The sequence below is a fragment of the Pteronotus mesoamericanus genome, unplaced genomic scaffold (assembly GCF_021234165.1).
Source record: "Pteronotus mesoamericanus isolate MK-2021 breed Mesoamerican mustached bat unplaced genomic scaffold, CSHL_Meso_final contig_33, whole genome shotgun sequence".
NCBI lineage: Eukaryota > Metazoa > Chordata > Mammalia > Chiroptera > Mormoopidae > Pteronotus > Pteronotus mesoamericanus.
The window spans coordinates 9,862,623-9,880,357 of NW_026555135.1; the positions used below are offsets into that span (position 1 = coordinate 9,862,623).

The following is a 17,735-nucleotide window of genomic DNA, read 5'->3' on the forward strand; positions in this document are numbered from 1 at the left end:
ATGAAAAACATCATTTGAAATGAGTTTGAGACCATATGAAAGGAATAGTATGTTATTTCCTGAAAACTAGAAATTTCATTATTTATACCCTATACAATGTCAACAAAACTTTACTTAAACTTTCATGTTGTGGAAAATACTACACAGTAATGTTATTCAGCTAAAAACAAAATAAGCTTTAGGGAGAAAAATAAAACTAAGATTCTCATACAACAGCTTAGAGGATTTTAGATTCTATTTTCCTGGCTTTCTTTACATCCAATTTTAGTGCCAAATAAGTGCTGTGAAAGGTTTATACAAAATATTCAGGAAAACATAAGGAGGCATTTAACCATGTCCATAAGTGAAAAGATTTAGTTAAAAAGGTAATCTGGAGGTAGAGATCGAAAGTCAGGCTATTGTCAAGGCCTGACTTCTGTAGGAGTAGAAAGTTTTCTCTTAATCCTATATGGGGCCAGCTCCCTGAAATAATGGACACTTCATTGGGCAGGTGGGGAAGAGCAAAAAAGCCAAAAAGCACCAGTGGGATCCCTTAGGGGTTGGAGGTGCACACCAAAAGGAGAGCAAGAATGCCTGGAAAGCATGAATGTACACAGGCAGGCAGTAGAGATGGTTACCAAAACCACCTTAGTTCAACTTTTAGTCTGGGGTTGGCCCTGCTTCTTTTTCTGGAACTAGATGTAAAGAGCTGATTTACGGGGGATTATGGGGACAAACTGGTTAAGTACCTCACTATGGAAAACCTAAGATAGAGGTAGAGGACTAGTCATTTTCACTTATTGGAACCATAATCTTCCTGCTTATAAAGGGTACCATTTCCTTGGAAAGCTGAGATGCCCACTTCAGTGTGTTCTGAAACTTTTTTCACTTGAGAAACTGAGTCCCTTACTTACCTTAAAATCCTGTACAACATGGTTTTTACATCTTGACTACTTTATTAAAATTGCTCTTAAGTATTATCAATGACTCCTTGCCAAAACCAATGTGCTTTTCTTAGCCTCTTAATCTCTCCTGGGTCATATAGTCGTTAAACTTCTCTTTTGTTTTATGTGACAGTGCAGGTCTCCCTAAACTTCTGTATTTTTACTTAGGAAGAATTAAACTTTAAAAAACAAATAAAAGCATAGAAAATAGTCTACTTTCATGTCCTTTCTTGTATAAAGTAACCCGAGATGCCAATTTGGTATAGATCCTTCCCAAACTTAGAAATTCATTTAGAAAATAATTTTTAGAAATTAAATCACATATAGTTTTGCCTTTTTTCATTTACCACCTTACAAACCATTCCATGTTGATTAATGCACGTAGATCTGTATGTCTACCACTACACATTTCATATTATAAGCATAACATAATTTAGCCATTCTTTCACTGATGGATATTTAAATTTCTCTTTACAGCTACAAATTGTTGCAATGACTATGTTAGTATATACATCTCAGCAAGTTATCTTGAAGATTTTACAACTTGAAAGTTGCTGGTTCAAGCATGGTATCTAAAATTTTGAGAGGCAGTACAAAAATTGTCTTTAATGGGTGATGCCACTTTAGTCTTTCACCAGCAGTCTTCAGAGTGCTTTGTTGAGGCCACCTCTTCCAACACTCATTAGCCATAATCTTTTAGTTTTTATCATTATGCTGCTCCAACAGCCTATGAATTTGAGTATCTTTTCTTTCGTTAATTTCCACTTGGCATTTCTATGTTTTTTGCTATTTATTCTTTAATTTTTAGAAAAAAATGTCTTTTCTCATCTTGACTTTATAGTAACAGCTTGTAGCTTTTTAAATGTTTATTACACTATTTTCTTTTTCCTCTGTGGTCTCTGGGGCTTGTCTTTCTTAGAAAGGTCTTCCTATGATTTATTAAACAAATATTCTGTATTGTTTTCTAACACTTTGTTAATATTTTTCATTCTGAAATTTTTGTATGTGAAAACAATGAAGAGCCTCCATTTCTCCATTTGAAATGTACCTCTGTAATAAACAAATCGGCTTAAGTGCAGATCAATTAATGTTTGTTCCACTAATCTGTCTAGTTCTATTCCAATACCACCACCCTGTTCTAAATACTCTAGCTTTATAGTTCTAATATGTATTTGGGTTAAGTCCTCACTGATTGTTCTTTTTCAAAAATATTTTGTTTAATCTTGCACATTTAATCTTCCAGATAAACTTTAAATCATCTTGCCAATTTCCACTAAAAATTACAGTAAATTTTTACTTAAAATGCAACTAACGTAGTCTCAGGAGAATCCCATCTTTACAATAGTTGAGCCTTCTCATACAGGGACACAGCTTCTTTCTATTTATTTGGATCTTCTGTAACATCCATAAATGAAGTTCTATGGTTTTTTTCATGCAGATTTTGCTTACTTCTTGAAAAGTTTATTCCTAGAATATTCCACCACTGTTGCTGCTAATGTAAAGATTTTTCTTTACATTTAAAAATTGATTCTGGTTAGTAGGAAATCTTACTTCTGTATGTTGCCATTACAGCTGACCATCTTAAGTACTTAACTCTTTATTCTAATATTTAATATTTTACGGTTGTCTTAGACTTTCCAGGTAAACAATAACATCACACCTTAATTTCCTTTCCAATCATACTTTATCTTATTATTACACTGGGGCAAAAATTCTCAGACCAGTGCTGACTTACAGGAATGACTGCAGATAACCTGGACCATAACGTTAAGTGTGCTGTCTGTTTGTTCCTTCAGTTAAGTAAGCTTCTTTTTATTACTTATTACGAATTTAGCTTCTCTTTGAATCAGTAATAGGTGCTAATTTTTCAAGTGACTTTTCAGTATCACTTAAGATCATACAGTTTTTCTCATTTATTAAATTAGGAAATTTTCATTGCTGTACAGTTAACCCATCCTAGTACTGGTAGGATAAACCCAACTTGGTTGTGACACTCTAAATGCACTGCAGTCTTCATAGTTTCCTTAGGGTAAGTGAGACTGAGACATAAGTCTTTTCTTTTACTCTCCTTGTTTAGAATCTATTAGGGTTATGCTACCTTCACAGTTGGGAAGTATTCCACTCTTTCTGCTTGGTTCCTCGTGACTTTTGTCAGGGATACATAGGTCATTTTTAAAATTATTATCAGTTTATTAAGGTTTTCTAATTCTTAGGCCAATTTTTTTGAAATTTATACTTCCCTAGAAAATGATACAAGTCAATTTTCAGAACTATTAGCGAAAGTTTACATTAAATCATTTCAGATTTTCAAAGACCCTCATATCTGTAATATGTTTCCAACATTTTTTCTCCTTTTCTCCCTCAGATTTGCTAAGTGTCTATTTATTGTTCTTTCCAAGTACCAGCTGTTATTGTGATCAATTTATTTTCCCATTTCATTTACTTCTGCTTTTATTTTTAAATCCTTTTTAATCTATTTTGGAAGATTTTACTTTTCCTGCTTTTCTGGTTTCTCTTTCCTTTTCTAATCCTTCCTGCCACATGTATATCCTTTAAGTGCTGCCTCATTCCTTCAGTGAGTTTATCCATACAACAAAGCAAAAGATGAATGCTTTACCATTATTATGTAAGTGGCTACAGCACTGTATTAATTTGGGGTCAATCATAGTGGGTTCCAATTCCCCACCTCTTAGTTAAGTGATCTTGGCCAAATCTGCGCTGTTTCTTCATCTGTAAAAACAGAAATAATAATACTGATTAAGTGTGAAACTATTTGCAAATCACTTAGCATAGAAACTGTCCCATATTAATAATTCAACAGATGTCTGGTAAATGCCCCATTTCTAAAGATGAGGGAATTGGGATGACTAACCCCCAAATCCCTTGTATCTGTAAAAACCTTTACTTTCAGTATATCAGTTCATCTACCAGACAACCAACCAATCAGCCCACCCACTCACCTACACAGCAGCTAGTAAGCCCTTTCCCCTTGAACTGTTTATTCTAGATGTCAGGAGTTCTGAGATGAATAATGGACACAGTACCTACCTTCCAGAAGCTCAGAGTCCTTGAAGGGTAGGGGTGAGGATCAACTGCTAAACAGGTTAATTATAATACAATGTGGTAAGTGGTCTAATACAAAGGTTGCAGGAATTCAGGGACTTTGAGGATTATGTACCGCAAAATCAAAGATCTAGGTAGAAACCCTAATTCAGGTACTTTCGACTTACTAGCTGTGTGTCCTGAGACAATTAACTTTCGTGCTTTTTCTGTGTAAACCAACAGTAACACTATCCTGGTATTATTAAGGATTAAATAAGAAAACTAATATAAAGCACTTACTACAGTGCCAGACCCATCATATGAACTCAACAAGTAGCAGTTATTAATATTACAAGATGCTATGGGAATTAAAGAAAGGCAATTTACTGTGTTTCAAGAAAGGAAAAATACAGTCAGGGGAATTTCCCAAATACATTCACAACACAAACCTGTGGCAAGGGAGAGGTCAGGGGGTTGTGGGGCTGGGTGAAAAAGGTGAAGGAATTGAGAAGTACAGATTAGTAGTTAGAAAATAGTCATGGGGATGTAAAGTACGGCGCAGGGAACATAGTCAATAGTATTGTAATAACTATGTATGATACCAGGTGGGTAATTAAGTATCAGGGGGATCAGCTTGTCAAGTATATGATTGTCTTCCACTATGCTGTACACCAGAAACCAACACAAAATAATAGTGAATGTAAACTGTAATCGAAACGTAAAATTTAAGTTTTGTAGCTAAAAAAAAAAAAAAGAGAGAAAAAGGTAACAACAACAACAAACCCTGTGGCAAGGCAATGAAGATGGGAAAAAAACGGTGAAAGGAATAAACGTGGCTGATGCCCTTGGAGGACAGAGAATTTTAATTTTTGTATTCTCAGCTGCTAGCACTTTTGCACACATATGACCCATATATTTACAATAAATTCTTAATGGAAGAATACACTTTAAGCAATAGGGCTGAAAAAAAAGATGTGGGCGAAACTGTTCAACGTCAACATTTTAGTGGAGGAACCTTGAATTTGAAGTCAGAAGACCCGGAACAGTCTTTTGACTAATGAAAGACCTGTGGGGTTGTTTTTTTTTTTTTTTTTTTTTTTTTACACCAGCTTTAAAACTTACCTGCTGTTTGGCCTTAGCAAATTACTGATACTTTGAATGTCCTCACCTGTAAAATAGGGTTAACACCTACCTTACAAAATTATTGTGAGAATTAAGTACCAAGCGATTATCAGAGGGCCAGGCACTAGTAAGCCCTCAACAGTGAGAGCGGCTGCAGCTGCTAACTTCTCCTTTAGGTCTTTTTCCACACTTGTGAGAAGTCAGGGTTAAGAATAGCTTTTCTTCAACGTTCCAAACAGCACTAAAAAAATTACACTAGGTTAGCCAAGGACGAAAGGCCCCGCCCGGCACGCGCTACATAGGTCACCTACGCAGACGGCAGTCCTGGAGCTTCCACCTGAGCGCTGAGCCCTGGAAGGCGCGATCCAGGCCAGGCAGTTACAGAAACCAGGCCTACAAAAGCTTGGGTGTGAGACTGAGCGGAACTTCACCAAACACCGGTCTACACCAGTATCCGATTCCTCCTAAGAGCAAGCCTTGAAAAAGGTGAAGGAAGAGAAGACGGAAGTGACGCAAGCCGTAAGGAACTGGAAATGACCAGAGCACGCCGGAAGTTTATACGTTTCCAAGGCGACGGTTCTGCCACAGCTCCAACCTGGTGGCCGGAGTCAGAACGCTATAAAGTTACTTGGAAGAGAGGGTACCGTGTTCAGCGGTCGCCGCCACAGCGACTCGCGGGGAATAGTAGCCGAAGACGACGGCGGCCGCCGCAACTGGCCCTCGCGTGTGGAGGATAAACGGCCGACCCAGCCAACGCGGCGGCCGGTCGAAGGAAAGAGGTAACGAAGACCAGAAATTTACTCTCAGAGAGGAGAGGGAAAGAATCCATAAAGACGATGACCATCGCTGCAGCGTCTCTACGGGAAGCGTAAGTGAGGACGTCGTCTTCTTCAGCAGTCACTTCAGAAGGGTCGGTGAAGACCTTGGCCGTTGTCGCAGTGGTTCTCGAGGGACAGTTACGGGAGATGGTGGCCACAGTCATACCGGCCCTTGGGGGAATGTGAGAGGAGACCGTGGCTTTGGCAGCAGCGACGTCAGTTTCAGTGAAGTGGGAGGCCACCAGTCTAGTAACTCTGGAGGAACGGTTAGAGAAGACCGCGGTCTCCGCCTCAGTGGTACCTGGGAGGGGGCCAGGGAAGTCCGCGGCCCCGGAACCAGCGACTCCGGGGAGAGGGTCAGTGACGAGCGGAGCCGCCGCCTAAGTGGTTCTTGGTGGGGAGAGAGTGTCGATGGCGGCCCCAGCTTTAGTAGTTCCTGGGAGGGAGTAAGTGAAGACCGCGGCTACGCGGCCAGCGACTCCTCCGGGGTGAGCAGCAGCCAAGACTCCAGCCGCCACCTCAGTGGCTTCTGGGAGAGAGACAGTGAAGACGGAGGGTCCCTCTGTAGGAGCTCCTGCGAGGGAGCAAAGGAGGACGGCGGCCCTGGTCCTAGCGAAGACGAAGACGGCCGCTGCAGTGGCTCGTGGGTGACAGCCAGTGAAGACCGCCGCAGCAGCAGGGGCCTGGACTCCTCTCCTCCCCGGAGTCCGTGGGATCGCACCATGCCCGGGGTGCCCCGTTCAGGCCCTTCCACCTCCTCCACGGACACGGCAACCCCGTGTGAGTTCGATTACTTCCATAGCCCTTGTCTCTGCTACACTCTTTTTCTCAGTTCTGCCCCATCAGCCTTACCCGTTTTTGGCAGTTCCCTTTCCCAGCTGTCACTCCTCATTTCTCCTGAGTGACCTATTTTCAGTGGGTCTCAAAGTTGTTCACCTTTTCTCCAGCCTCCCTCAGTTTAGCTTTACTCCCCCACCTTTTTCTTCCCATCTGCGCATTCCTGAGACTTCTCGCCCATTGATGTCCACCCTTGTTAAATCTTATGAACGCTTTTAAGTTCTTTCTTGACTTCTCTGAAGCATTTGACCCTGTGGAGATGACATTAGACTTACCTAGTTTTCTTTCTTCCAATTTATTGACTCCCTGTGTTCTTTGCTGACTTTATTTCCATCCTCTACTTAAATGTTGCTTTTTTCCTGGACAGTGCCATCACTGGGGTTTTTTCTCTTGTTACGCACTATGACTTCAACCCTAGTGAGCACTCCAAATCTATGTTATTCATTCAGCCATCTAGTAAATATTTATGAAGTGACTAATATGTACTGTGTCTTAAGGATATATCAATAAAGAAAACAAGCATACTCCTTACCTTCTACTGGAGAAGATAAATACTGAGCAAATAAGGACTAGTATGGTGAATATTATAAAGAAGAGTAGAGTGCCATTAGTTCCAGTAGGGGGTGAGGATGGGTATCAGAAAAACGTACCTAATACTGAGACACATCTAACACTGAGATCTGAACTCCAGACCTCTCTGAGCAGCAGACTCGTATGCACAAGTCCCTTCTGGAACTCTTCCTTGGGCACCTTGAGAGCATGTCTAAAATGTAATTTTGTATCCCTATGCCTTCTCTGTCGTTTAGTGTTCACTCTCTCAGTGGCACCACACCAAGGCCTTTAGCTGGACTCTTTGGAGTTATCCTAATACTCTTCCCTTATTTTGTCTACTATGCACATCCAATTTCACTTCAACCTGTTTTCGTAATATTTGTTGAATATTCTGTTCCTAATGCCATTCTTTTGGTTGCAGGTCTCAACCTTCCTGCTATAAACTACCATAGCTATTTTCTTACATGGTCTCTCCCTGAATCTCTGGTGTTTTTGCTTCCCAGTCAGTCCCTTCACCAAAGCCAGTCCTATACACCCAGCATTACAAATCTGATAATTATTATTCTTCTGTTTAAAATCTCTTAATGACTCCCCGTTTAAGTGCTTGTAGCTCTTTATGGCTCCAGTGGCTTCTGCTCCAGTAAGCTGAACTTGAGGGTGTTTCTCTGTATTTGCCTGTGTTTTCCGGATTCAGGGTGGCAGTTTGCCAAGACCTCAGTTCTCTGATCAGTCCAAGAAAAGCCATTGGTTTTCAGTTTGTTCTTTTCTCCGTGCTCTTTACATGTTAGAACTGAAATGGAAGTTGGATTAAGATGTTAATCGCAATGCTCTTTGTAGTAATTTGGAAAGCCAAAGTGATTTTGTTCTTTCTTTTGACTTATTGCTGTAGTATTTTTTTTTGTATTATAATACGTTTTAAGCAATTCCATTTTTCAGTAGGCACCAGGAAGAAGGTGCATTTTGGTAGCATACATGATGCAGTTCGAGCTGGAGATGTAAAGCAGCTTTCAGAAATAGTAGAACGTGGAACCAACATTAATGAAGTTGATATTCTCCATAAATTTACCCCTTTACATTGGGCAGCACATTCTGGAAGTTTGGAGGTAAGAAGCTAAATAAAACTGGGATAAGTTTACAGCAGTTTTGTAACTGTAATCAACAGGACTAATACCCTATACTAGGCGCTGTAAATATTTTCCTTTTCTGTTCTGTCTAATGCTGGGTGTTTTGGTCACAATGGCTTTGTAACAAATTAACCCAAAACTTATTGGCATCAAATAACCATTTCTTTATGCTCAGGATTTGGATCACAGGGACAGCTTGTCTCTGTTCCGTGGTATCTGGGGCTTCAGCTATGGATTGAAAACCTGGGGCTAGAACTTTCTGAAGTCTTGTTTACTCAGATGTCTGCTAGTAGATGCTGGCTGTAGGCTGGGTACCTTAACTCTCCTCCATATGGGCCTATTTTGAGGATTCGTCACCTGGGCTAGTTTGTGCTTCCTCACAGTGTGGTTGCTGGGTTCCAAAGGCAAGTGTAAAGGGTAACTTAAAGTGGGTAACACAATAAATACCTAGTTCTCTTAAATCCTAACATATTTGCTATAATTGCTTCAGATTTTTAGAAAACAAATGGAATATTATAGGTATATTCGAAGTCCCTGAGAACCCCTCCCCGGCATAATTTCTCTCCTCCTAACTCGAGAGATAACTATTACCCTGAACTTAGTGTTTATTATTCCCATCTGTGTTTTATGCTGTTATTGCATATGATTATATCATTGTTTTAAATGACTTGTTTTATATAAATGACATGAATCATTATGCAGCTTGATACATGTGGTTAAATATATGTAATCTAGTTTATTTCTTTCAGCCATGTTGTAATAGTCTATTCTTTGACTAATATCAGAATATATTCATTTTTGAATTGATGGATATTTATAGTTTGTTTCAATTTTTAACAGTACAAGCAGTGCTTAGTAACATTTTTATGCGAAACTTCTTATTCTTGGGCTGTGTACATAACTAACTGAAATTTTTCTTATGATTCAAGGTTGTATATGGGGACCTTATTTTAACTACATTTCCCCAGACTGTCTGCTTTGGTATGTCTGTTCACTATGCAGTCATTTTTTTCTCCACTGCTACACAGAGACTGCTATGAATATGGCTTCTCTGTGTGATTTCTTTTCTGGTCTGGGTTCTTCTGCTTCTTGGAACCAAATCTGGTTTGGAGAATCTCTCTCCACCAGTTTGTGTGTCCCACTTGAATTGCTGTAAAAAGGATTTCCCTTTGGCCTTTTGGTGACCTCCTTCAGCTGTGAGAAATGTGCCTTGATGGATCTTTCTGCCCATGCAGCCTTGGGTGGGTATTTTCTCTGCTGCTTCCTCCCACATCCTTATTTGATCTACAGTTTGGCAACTTTCCCATCTGTTTCGTGGTTTGAGTTTCAGATGTCTCCTAGTTTCATCAAAGATGTTTTTTGCCCCTTGTTTTTCTTTTTTCTTTTGATGACTTTGAAGAGGTGAAATACTGATTTTACTCTGCTACATTCCAATAGGATAGGACTTCTTGATATACTATTTATTTAATCTCTTTCCTGGTATCCTTTTAGCTTCTCTGATTACTACTCTCACTTAGGCTTCTTTGGTTAACCAACCTTGCCTATTCTATAAATATAGGTATTTTTATGCTTCTGCCTTCTCTCTCTCCAGGCAGTTTTTGTTAGATTTCCTTGGCTGTATCACTTCTACATCATAATTCATGGATTTGCCTTCTCTCCTAAATTATATATCGGGTGCTTCATCAACAACTTATGCGTATCTGACTAGTATCTCAAATTCAATTGCTGTAAAACTAAACTATTATTCATTTTTATCACTTTCTTAGTTTTCAGGGCTAATGGCTTTTGAATCATTATTGAGTTTTCTCAATTTTTTTCACCATCTAAAGCAGTGGTTTTCAACCTTTTTCATCTCATGGCACACAAAAACTAATTACTAAAATTCTGTGGCACACCAAAAAGTATAGTTTTTGCCAGTCTGATAAAAAAATAGATATAATTTTGATTCATTTACATCAGGTGGCCATTGTTATGTTGGCTATTGTCATTTTTTAATTTTAATTTTTAATTTTTATTTATTTTTTAAATTCTGTTTATAGAAGCCCATCAATAAGAACTGATGCCAGTGGGTAAGAAACAACTGACCAGGGATCTTGGTTTTAGGATTATGTATCAAAGACCTTTGAAATGTTTAATACTTTTACCCAGCCATTTTATTGCTGACAATTTCTTAAGAAAATAAAAGACAGAAATTTATGCAGAAGATATTCATCATATTCATTACAGCATTATTTGCAATAGAAAAGAATTGTAAACAACCTAAATGCTCTCAAACTATATAAATTATGGGCTGTCCACAAATGCAATATTATATACTCATTAAAATTATGTTCAAAGTGTTCTTAGTTACATGAGAGAACACAATATAATGTTAAGTTTAAATTTAAAATATTATGTGTTATGATCACAGCAATATAAAAAAGAAAAGAAACAAGTAATAATAGCACACTCATGGATGGGTATAATACCACAAGCAAGTAGCATTTTAGGACTGGTAATGTTAATAGGGTTAATTACCTTTCCCTTTGTGCCCTACTGTATATTTCAGGTTTTCTAAGGCTCTGAGAAGACAGAATATCTTGCAGCTCATCACTATGCTCCTAGCACTGAGCCTGACACATAGTATGTACTTAGAAAAATTTGTTGACTAAATTTAAAGCCAAAGGAAAAATAAAAACATTTTAAAAAATAATAAACATGCACATACATGTATATATACACATGTAAATATGCATGTATGTATGTGGATGTGTGTATATGTTTATATATGTCAAAGCAGAGTGGCAGTATTAAAAAAAGGAGAAATTTCTCTGCATCTATATTTACACTCATAATATTATAAATAGCAGGAGAGTAAGAACAAGAAAGAAAATATCCAAAAACTGACCAAAAAAATTTTTATAAGAATAAAATCAAAAGGTGTTGTAATTTGTGAACTGTTTTCTTTGTTCTTATCAATATACAAATGAACAAAGAAAAGCACTCACCACTAGCTCTTTATACAGAAAGTTACCTTTGGGAAGTTTTATTGAAGAATGCAAAGAATGTCTCATCTTTCATACTGGGAGTAACTGATAAGGAGCTAAAGACTTAATGCAATAGAAAAATACCATATTTTCTCATTAGTCCATATCTCAAAAGAAGATATAACTTTCTATGTTGTCATTTTTTAAATCTGACAATATAAGGAAAAAGAGGTCAGTGCATCTGACTAAATAGTCAGGTATTTCATGTTTTAAAAAATCCTGCGGCACACCGGTTGAAAAGTGTTGATCTGAAGTATTTGTTTAATAACAACAGAAAAAACTCACAGAACTATTGTGAAGCAATATTGTCAGTTGTGATCATTGTAATATACACTACAAAGCAATTTTCTCAGAAATCTGAGAAGCACCAAATGTGATCATTTATTTAAAAAGTATCTGCTTGAGTTGTCTCAATTTCTTACAGAAGCATTATACATTATCAACATTTCTCTAATGAAGGTGCCCTTCATGGTGCACATTGATGCAGAAAGAACTGATTACAAGGTCAGTTGATTCCATTCCATCTTTGTCTTTTGAATTTGTCTTCTTCATCCTCATAGCCACTGCCTTAGATCTAATTGATTTTCTTTTCTTTTTGTCTTGTCTACCTCTAGTTCATCTTCTGTATATAAATATACCACTCTAAAACTAAAATCTGATATTACTTAATACTCATCCTCTATAGGATAAGGTTCAGGCTATTTAATATGGTAGACTTATATTTCCAATCTCATCTTCCAACATACTTAGACATTTTGAAAACTGCATATTTTAGATTATATTGTAGCAACTCTGGAGTTTGATCCTACTCCCTTACCCCTACCCAAGGGGTGGTTGTTCTATATATTTGTTTGTTTGCTTGCCTGGACTAATTATGTGGAGTCTGGTTTCCTCACAGTATGTGGCCTCTGCTCAGTTGTTGTTTTCTTTAACACTTGTTTTTTGTTTTTTAAGCCTGGCTTTCCAGGGTTCACCACTGGGTTAGCAAAGCTTATTGGTCAGCCAGTGACTTATGAAAGCATATGCTAAAATACCTTGAGCCAGTAAGGATTTCATCTTTTACTGATGGGCCTCGGTATAGCTGGGGAATGTTTTCAAAATCCAAGCAATGTACAAGTCAGTCTGACATCTTGAAAAAAAAAATTGTGTATGCAAGGCCTCATGTTTAACCAGGAATTTCTAGTCAACGTAGTTCCTCTGCAGTCTTTTCTGAGTCTGAGCAGCCTTGTACATGCACGCAGCCTTTAAGATTACAAGGAATAAATGGAATCTTAGTAAGGTCCACTTTGGCCATCTCATTTCTTGGATTTTCCTATTAATTTTCTGGATAGTCTTTAGTTTTGTGCTTGCCCCAACCAGTATCATGACTTTAGGCTAGCTCTGATGTTGGCTTTCTCAGATTGTTCCGAGGAGTGGAAGTGTTTTTGACAATGTGCCTGGGCATGAAAATTTTCATGTTTAGCTCCTAATAAAGTCAACCCTTTGGTTACAACAATGGAGGTGTCCACCCAGGTAGGTGTTCTGCACCATGCAGCAGGGAGAGGGATAGGTGTAGTCCCAGTCTTCCTGTTCTTGCAGAGATTCAGTAGATTTTCTTGAATAAATTCTCCTTATTTTGTTATATTGCCTTCAGTCAATTTTCAGAGTCTTTAAATGATTGTTTTTGACAACATTGTCAAGTGTTATCATTGCTTTTAGGGGAGGATTTGCCAATCTCCTCACTTAGCCATTTCTGAGTTATTGCTTATTTGTCAATTGATTTTTGATAAAGATGCATATGTAATCTAATGGAGAACAGATACGGTTTTCATTAAATGGCACTGGCACAATTGGATATTTTATATGTAAAAGAAATTTGAAACTTAACCTTATAAAACTTTTAGAAGAAAACATAGGAGAAACATCTTTGCAAATCATATATCTGAACTTTTGACCAGAATATGAGACTTATAACTCAGTAGTAAGAAAACAAAAAACCCAATTAAAAAAATGATAAATGACTTCAATAGACACTTTCTCAAAAATAATATGGATGGCAATTGAACACATGAAAAGATACTCAAAGATCAAAGGTCAATGATTATTACGCATTAGGGAAATGCAAATTAAAACCACAGGGAAAGGCCCCTATACACATATTAGAATGACAAAATGAAAACAAAAATACTCAAGAAATGACAATATGTAGTATTGGCAAGGATATGGAACAACTGGAACTCTCATACATTGCTGGTAGAAGTGTAAAATGATACAGTCACTTTTGAAAACAGTTTGGCAGTTTTTTATAAAGTTAAACATATACTCGCCTATGTTCCAGCAATCTTGCTTCTATGTATTTACCTAGGACAAATAAAAAACCTGTATGTGAATGTTTACAGTATTCTCCAGTACCTGAACAGGGTTACTATATAGTAGTCTCATTGTTACCGAACAAAAGGACCCGTTGGGGGGGCGGTGCCCAGATAGCTATTACCGAAACAATGACACCCTCCTTCCCCGGGGACCCCTCGGTTGTGGGTCCTTTGCCCGCCGCTTTGGAATTATGGCTCTGAATGGCAGAGTTTGGTGAAAAGGAAAAAGAACTACTTATTCAAAAGTTATACAGGTTTGATTAATGGCTAAATGTCACCTTTAAACCTCAGAATCCCTTCGAAACAATCACCAGCACACACACTGTCCTGCCTTCCCCCCTTTGCCAAGTTAGGCCAGTCAGGCCAGTCAGGCCAGTCAGGCCAGTCAGGGGTACCATCCTTCAGAAGAAAAAACGAAGCCCAGGGCTCGGCTAGGCAGGCCTCTCGCGGGTGTCAGCACCATCTACTGCGTCGCCGCAATCTCCAGCTGTTAATCCATAACCATGTGGCACCTTCTCCTGGCCCACTAGCAAGAGTCCTTTCTCCCCTCTTTCTTCCCGCGTGGTCTTCACACCGTTCCCCAGTCCGTGTCCCTTTTTCTCTCCTGCAGGCCCCCATCTCTCCTCTCTCTCAGTTACATTCTGTATTAAGTCTTTTAAACCTTCCTGATTAGCTTTGGTGATATGCCAAACAATCCTCTTTGCAAATGAGGAAGGAAGCTATCCTGTTATTGACATGCAAACCGACTTTCAATGGCCCTGCTCAAGGCTCCCATCCCCCATGGTGGCCCGCCTTGGGGTGGGGGGAATATATTTTTCTTGCACACCCGAATCTCTGGACCCTGTTACAAAATACCCTTTGCAGGGGGCGCCCTGGCTGTGCCCCGTTACATCACCAGAAATATTTGTTGAATTAATGAATGATTCACTGTGATCATTAGTGAAGTCAAGCTTTTTAAAAAATATATTATTGGCCACTAACCTCTGAGGGGGGGGTACCACGTCCCCTGCAGAGTTCCCCCCCGCGGGTCATTGCGGATGAAGGAAAATAAAATAAGTCGTTTCAGACACTTCTTGGTCTGCCAGGAAAAGGAGGAGGGGTATAATTCCCTCTAGTGTAGAATGCCCCTAGCCCTTCTCTTGAAGTGACTTATTGAGAACAATATGTGCAGGGGTATACAGCATGAATGCAAAACTCATCAATCAATGTCAAAAGTCTATGTTTACAGGAAATAGATAGAGATCATAGATAACAATTGAAGGAACACAGATATTTGCCTCAGGTTGGGGTCTGGTAGACAGGGTGGCTCCCATTCAGCCCTGAAATCTGGGAAACTGATCAGGTTATATGCTCGACCCCAAACATCAGTACTCATTAAACTCAAGGGCATTCTTAGCAAAGTAAGTTTCATAGGATTTAATGCATTCCTTCTTCAGGCCTAATTTCTCCCAGGAACAGCCCAATCTAGTTTAGGGCTGTATCTGCCTTTAGTATTGTTTCAAGCCTGAGTCAGGTGGGTGGAGCAGAGCAGCCAAGAGATAAGGAGACTTCTTTCAGATTGAATGAGGACTCTGGTCACGACAAAGCCGAGAGGTGAGGTTTTTTATTCCCCTTCTCCATGTCCCCCAAGTCCTTTCCTGATGGCCCCTATGCGACTGTGCCTGTCTTAGGTTGCCCCTGCCATCGAGGGGGTCTTACCCATCATTGACTAACCAGCCATTCTCTGGGGCCAAGCAGGGTGATGTGAGGGAGGCAGAGGCTGTGCCCCTGTCAGGGGGACAGGTTTTGTCTCCTCAGTGTCATATTTTCCAAGGCCTTGTTGCTCAGCCCCAGGTTTGGGCCCCTCTTGCCTGTTGGCAAAGCTATAGTCCCTGAAACCAGGTGGGACAGTTCCCAACAAATGACACCTAAATGATAAGCCTTCTCAACAAATGATATAGCTATGACTGATTTCAGTATATTGCAATGATACAATCAATTTTTTTAAAAGAAACTTCTCGAAGGTAAATCTACAAACTTGAACATATAAAAACAGTAATACTATATCTGGCGCAGAACTCTTAAGTACTATATGAAAATGAAACCGCGTAATTTTAAAAAATCTTAGATGAAGATGCATTTGATTACTACTCTTTTTTATATAAACTACCATAGTTTTAGAGAGCATCATCAGAATATCAAAGTTTGCTTTGATATAGAAGCTTCTGGACCCATTTAAAAAATTTTTGGCAAAGGTTGCAAACTAGCAGACTCTAAGTGAATTTGGCTCACATGTGTTTTGTTTGGGTTGTGCAGTGTTGGTCAAACATTAGGTTTGGATCAACATTTTACTCATAGCAACAACTGGATGGTATTGAGTAGCATCTGCACCTTATTGACAAGGAGTGTTGTCTCCAGTTTGTCGCAGTTCTCATTGCTCCCTATTCTTTACCCAACAGTAAAGCCAAGCCCTGACTGGTGTGACTCAGTGTGTTGGGCATCATATTGCAAATTGAAAGGTTGCCAGTTCAATTCCTGGTCTGGGCACATACATGGGTTGCAGGCCAGCTCCCTGGTTGGGGGTATGAAAGAGGCAACTGATAAGTGCTCTTCCTCTCTTTTTCTCTTATCCTCTCTAAATAAATAAGTAAATAAATAAATAAATAAAATCTTTAAAAAAGGGGCAAATATTGGTTACCATATCATTGTATCTCTGCTTTTGTTTTTCTTATACCTGGCTTCCTCACTCACGATGCTTCTCTGGCTGCAGTATTTCATGATAACAGACTAAATTTAAAAGATAGAAAAATGTTTAAAACATATGCCTTATTACTTGTTAACATGATTATTTTCTTAATTTAGTGTCTTCATTGGCTCCTCTGGCATGGAGCTGATATTACAGTAGCAACTACGAGAGGTTGGACAGCAGCTCACATAGCTGCAATCAGGGGTCAGGATGCTTGTATGCAGGTAATAACTTTGTTTACTTTTTAAAAATTCAATAAGTTTAATTACTTTAGCATAGTTCTGTTAAGCTATTGCTTTTATTCTAATAATTTGATCCTATAGGTTTACTTCTATTGGGTTGGCCAAAAAGTCAACTATGTTTTTTCCATGTGGTGGCTCTAGTAGTGCTTAGTTGTCTTTAACTTCATTCAAAACAATTTTGTTGGACTGTATTGTGACAGATGTCATATCAATGTACATTTTTATTTTTTTGCAAAAAGTGTCAGACACTTAGTTTTATTATGAAGCTGGATAAACACTGGGCCTGATAAAGCTTCAGGGGTGTTAAACATGGGCATGGACATACAGGTAAAGTAGGAATTCAGGTGAAAGTTAGACAAAATGGGTTCAGTGGAGTGCTAGTGAAAACAGTCATTTTATCTTAAACAATTTTTCTTTGCCAAGTCCTAATACTTTGAAGTGATATACTTCCTTCTGTTCTTCAGAGAACTTCAGATCACCAGTCTGGGGATGAGAATCAGGACAATCACTGACTTCTACATAACATGCTCCTCGTAACAACTCGGTGGGGTAGGGATTATTAGAATCTCTATTTCCTAAATGAGGAAACTGAGGCACATAGAGGCTGAGGAATTTGCCCAAGGTCACACAGCTAAGGGGTGGTGAAGCTGGAGCTTAAATTCAGACTGTCTGGCCTTAGAGCCTAGGCGGCAACCACCATGCTATAGCCTGTGTTGCTCATACCCTAAGAAGCCGGCAAACATACTGCCTGCCCTGTCCTCCCAATAGTTTTGCAGGACTGACTGTCAGATTTCCATGTTGATGAAGAGATATGACCCAGTTCCTTTGCCCTCAAGCCTGGGCTAATGTAAAGGGACACAATCTGATCAGGGTGAGGGCTAAGTATGTTCATGTTCTCTGTGCTGTTTAGAATGCAAGAAATCCTGACCCCAGACACAGACTTCAAAGCTGACTTGGAGCAAGCGCTTCAAAG

At 39.0% G+C, this 17,735-nt stretch overlaps 1 protein-coding gene across 4 annotated transcripts in view; it reads left to right on the top strand.

Annotated features, from left to right (window-relative positions):
* The first annotated feature begins 5,776 nt into the window (after positions 1-5,776).
* Positions 5,777-17,735, top strand: part of ANKRD42 (ankyrin repeat domain 42) — a 56,223-nt gene continuing 44,264 nt past the window's right edge. For 2 of the 4 annotated variants that reach the window (XM_054576351.1, XM_054576352.1), the window contains exons 1-3: positions 5,777-6,685; positions 8,231-8,397; positions 16,637-16,744. In XM_054576351.1, coding sequence (XP_054432326.1) covers positions 6,628-6,685; positions 8,231-8,397; positions 16,637-16,744 — 333 coding nt within the window. In that variant the 5' untranslated portion in view covers positions 5,777-6,627. Of the gene's footprint in view, positions 6,686-8,230; positions 8,398-9,347; positions 9,351-10,966; positions 11,041-11,868; positions 11,949-16,636; positions 16,745-17,735 lie in introns of all 4 variants that reach the window. The other 2 variants (XM_054576353.1, XM_054576354.1) reach the window with 2 other exon arrangements.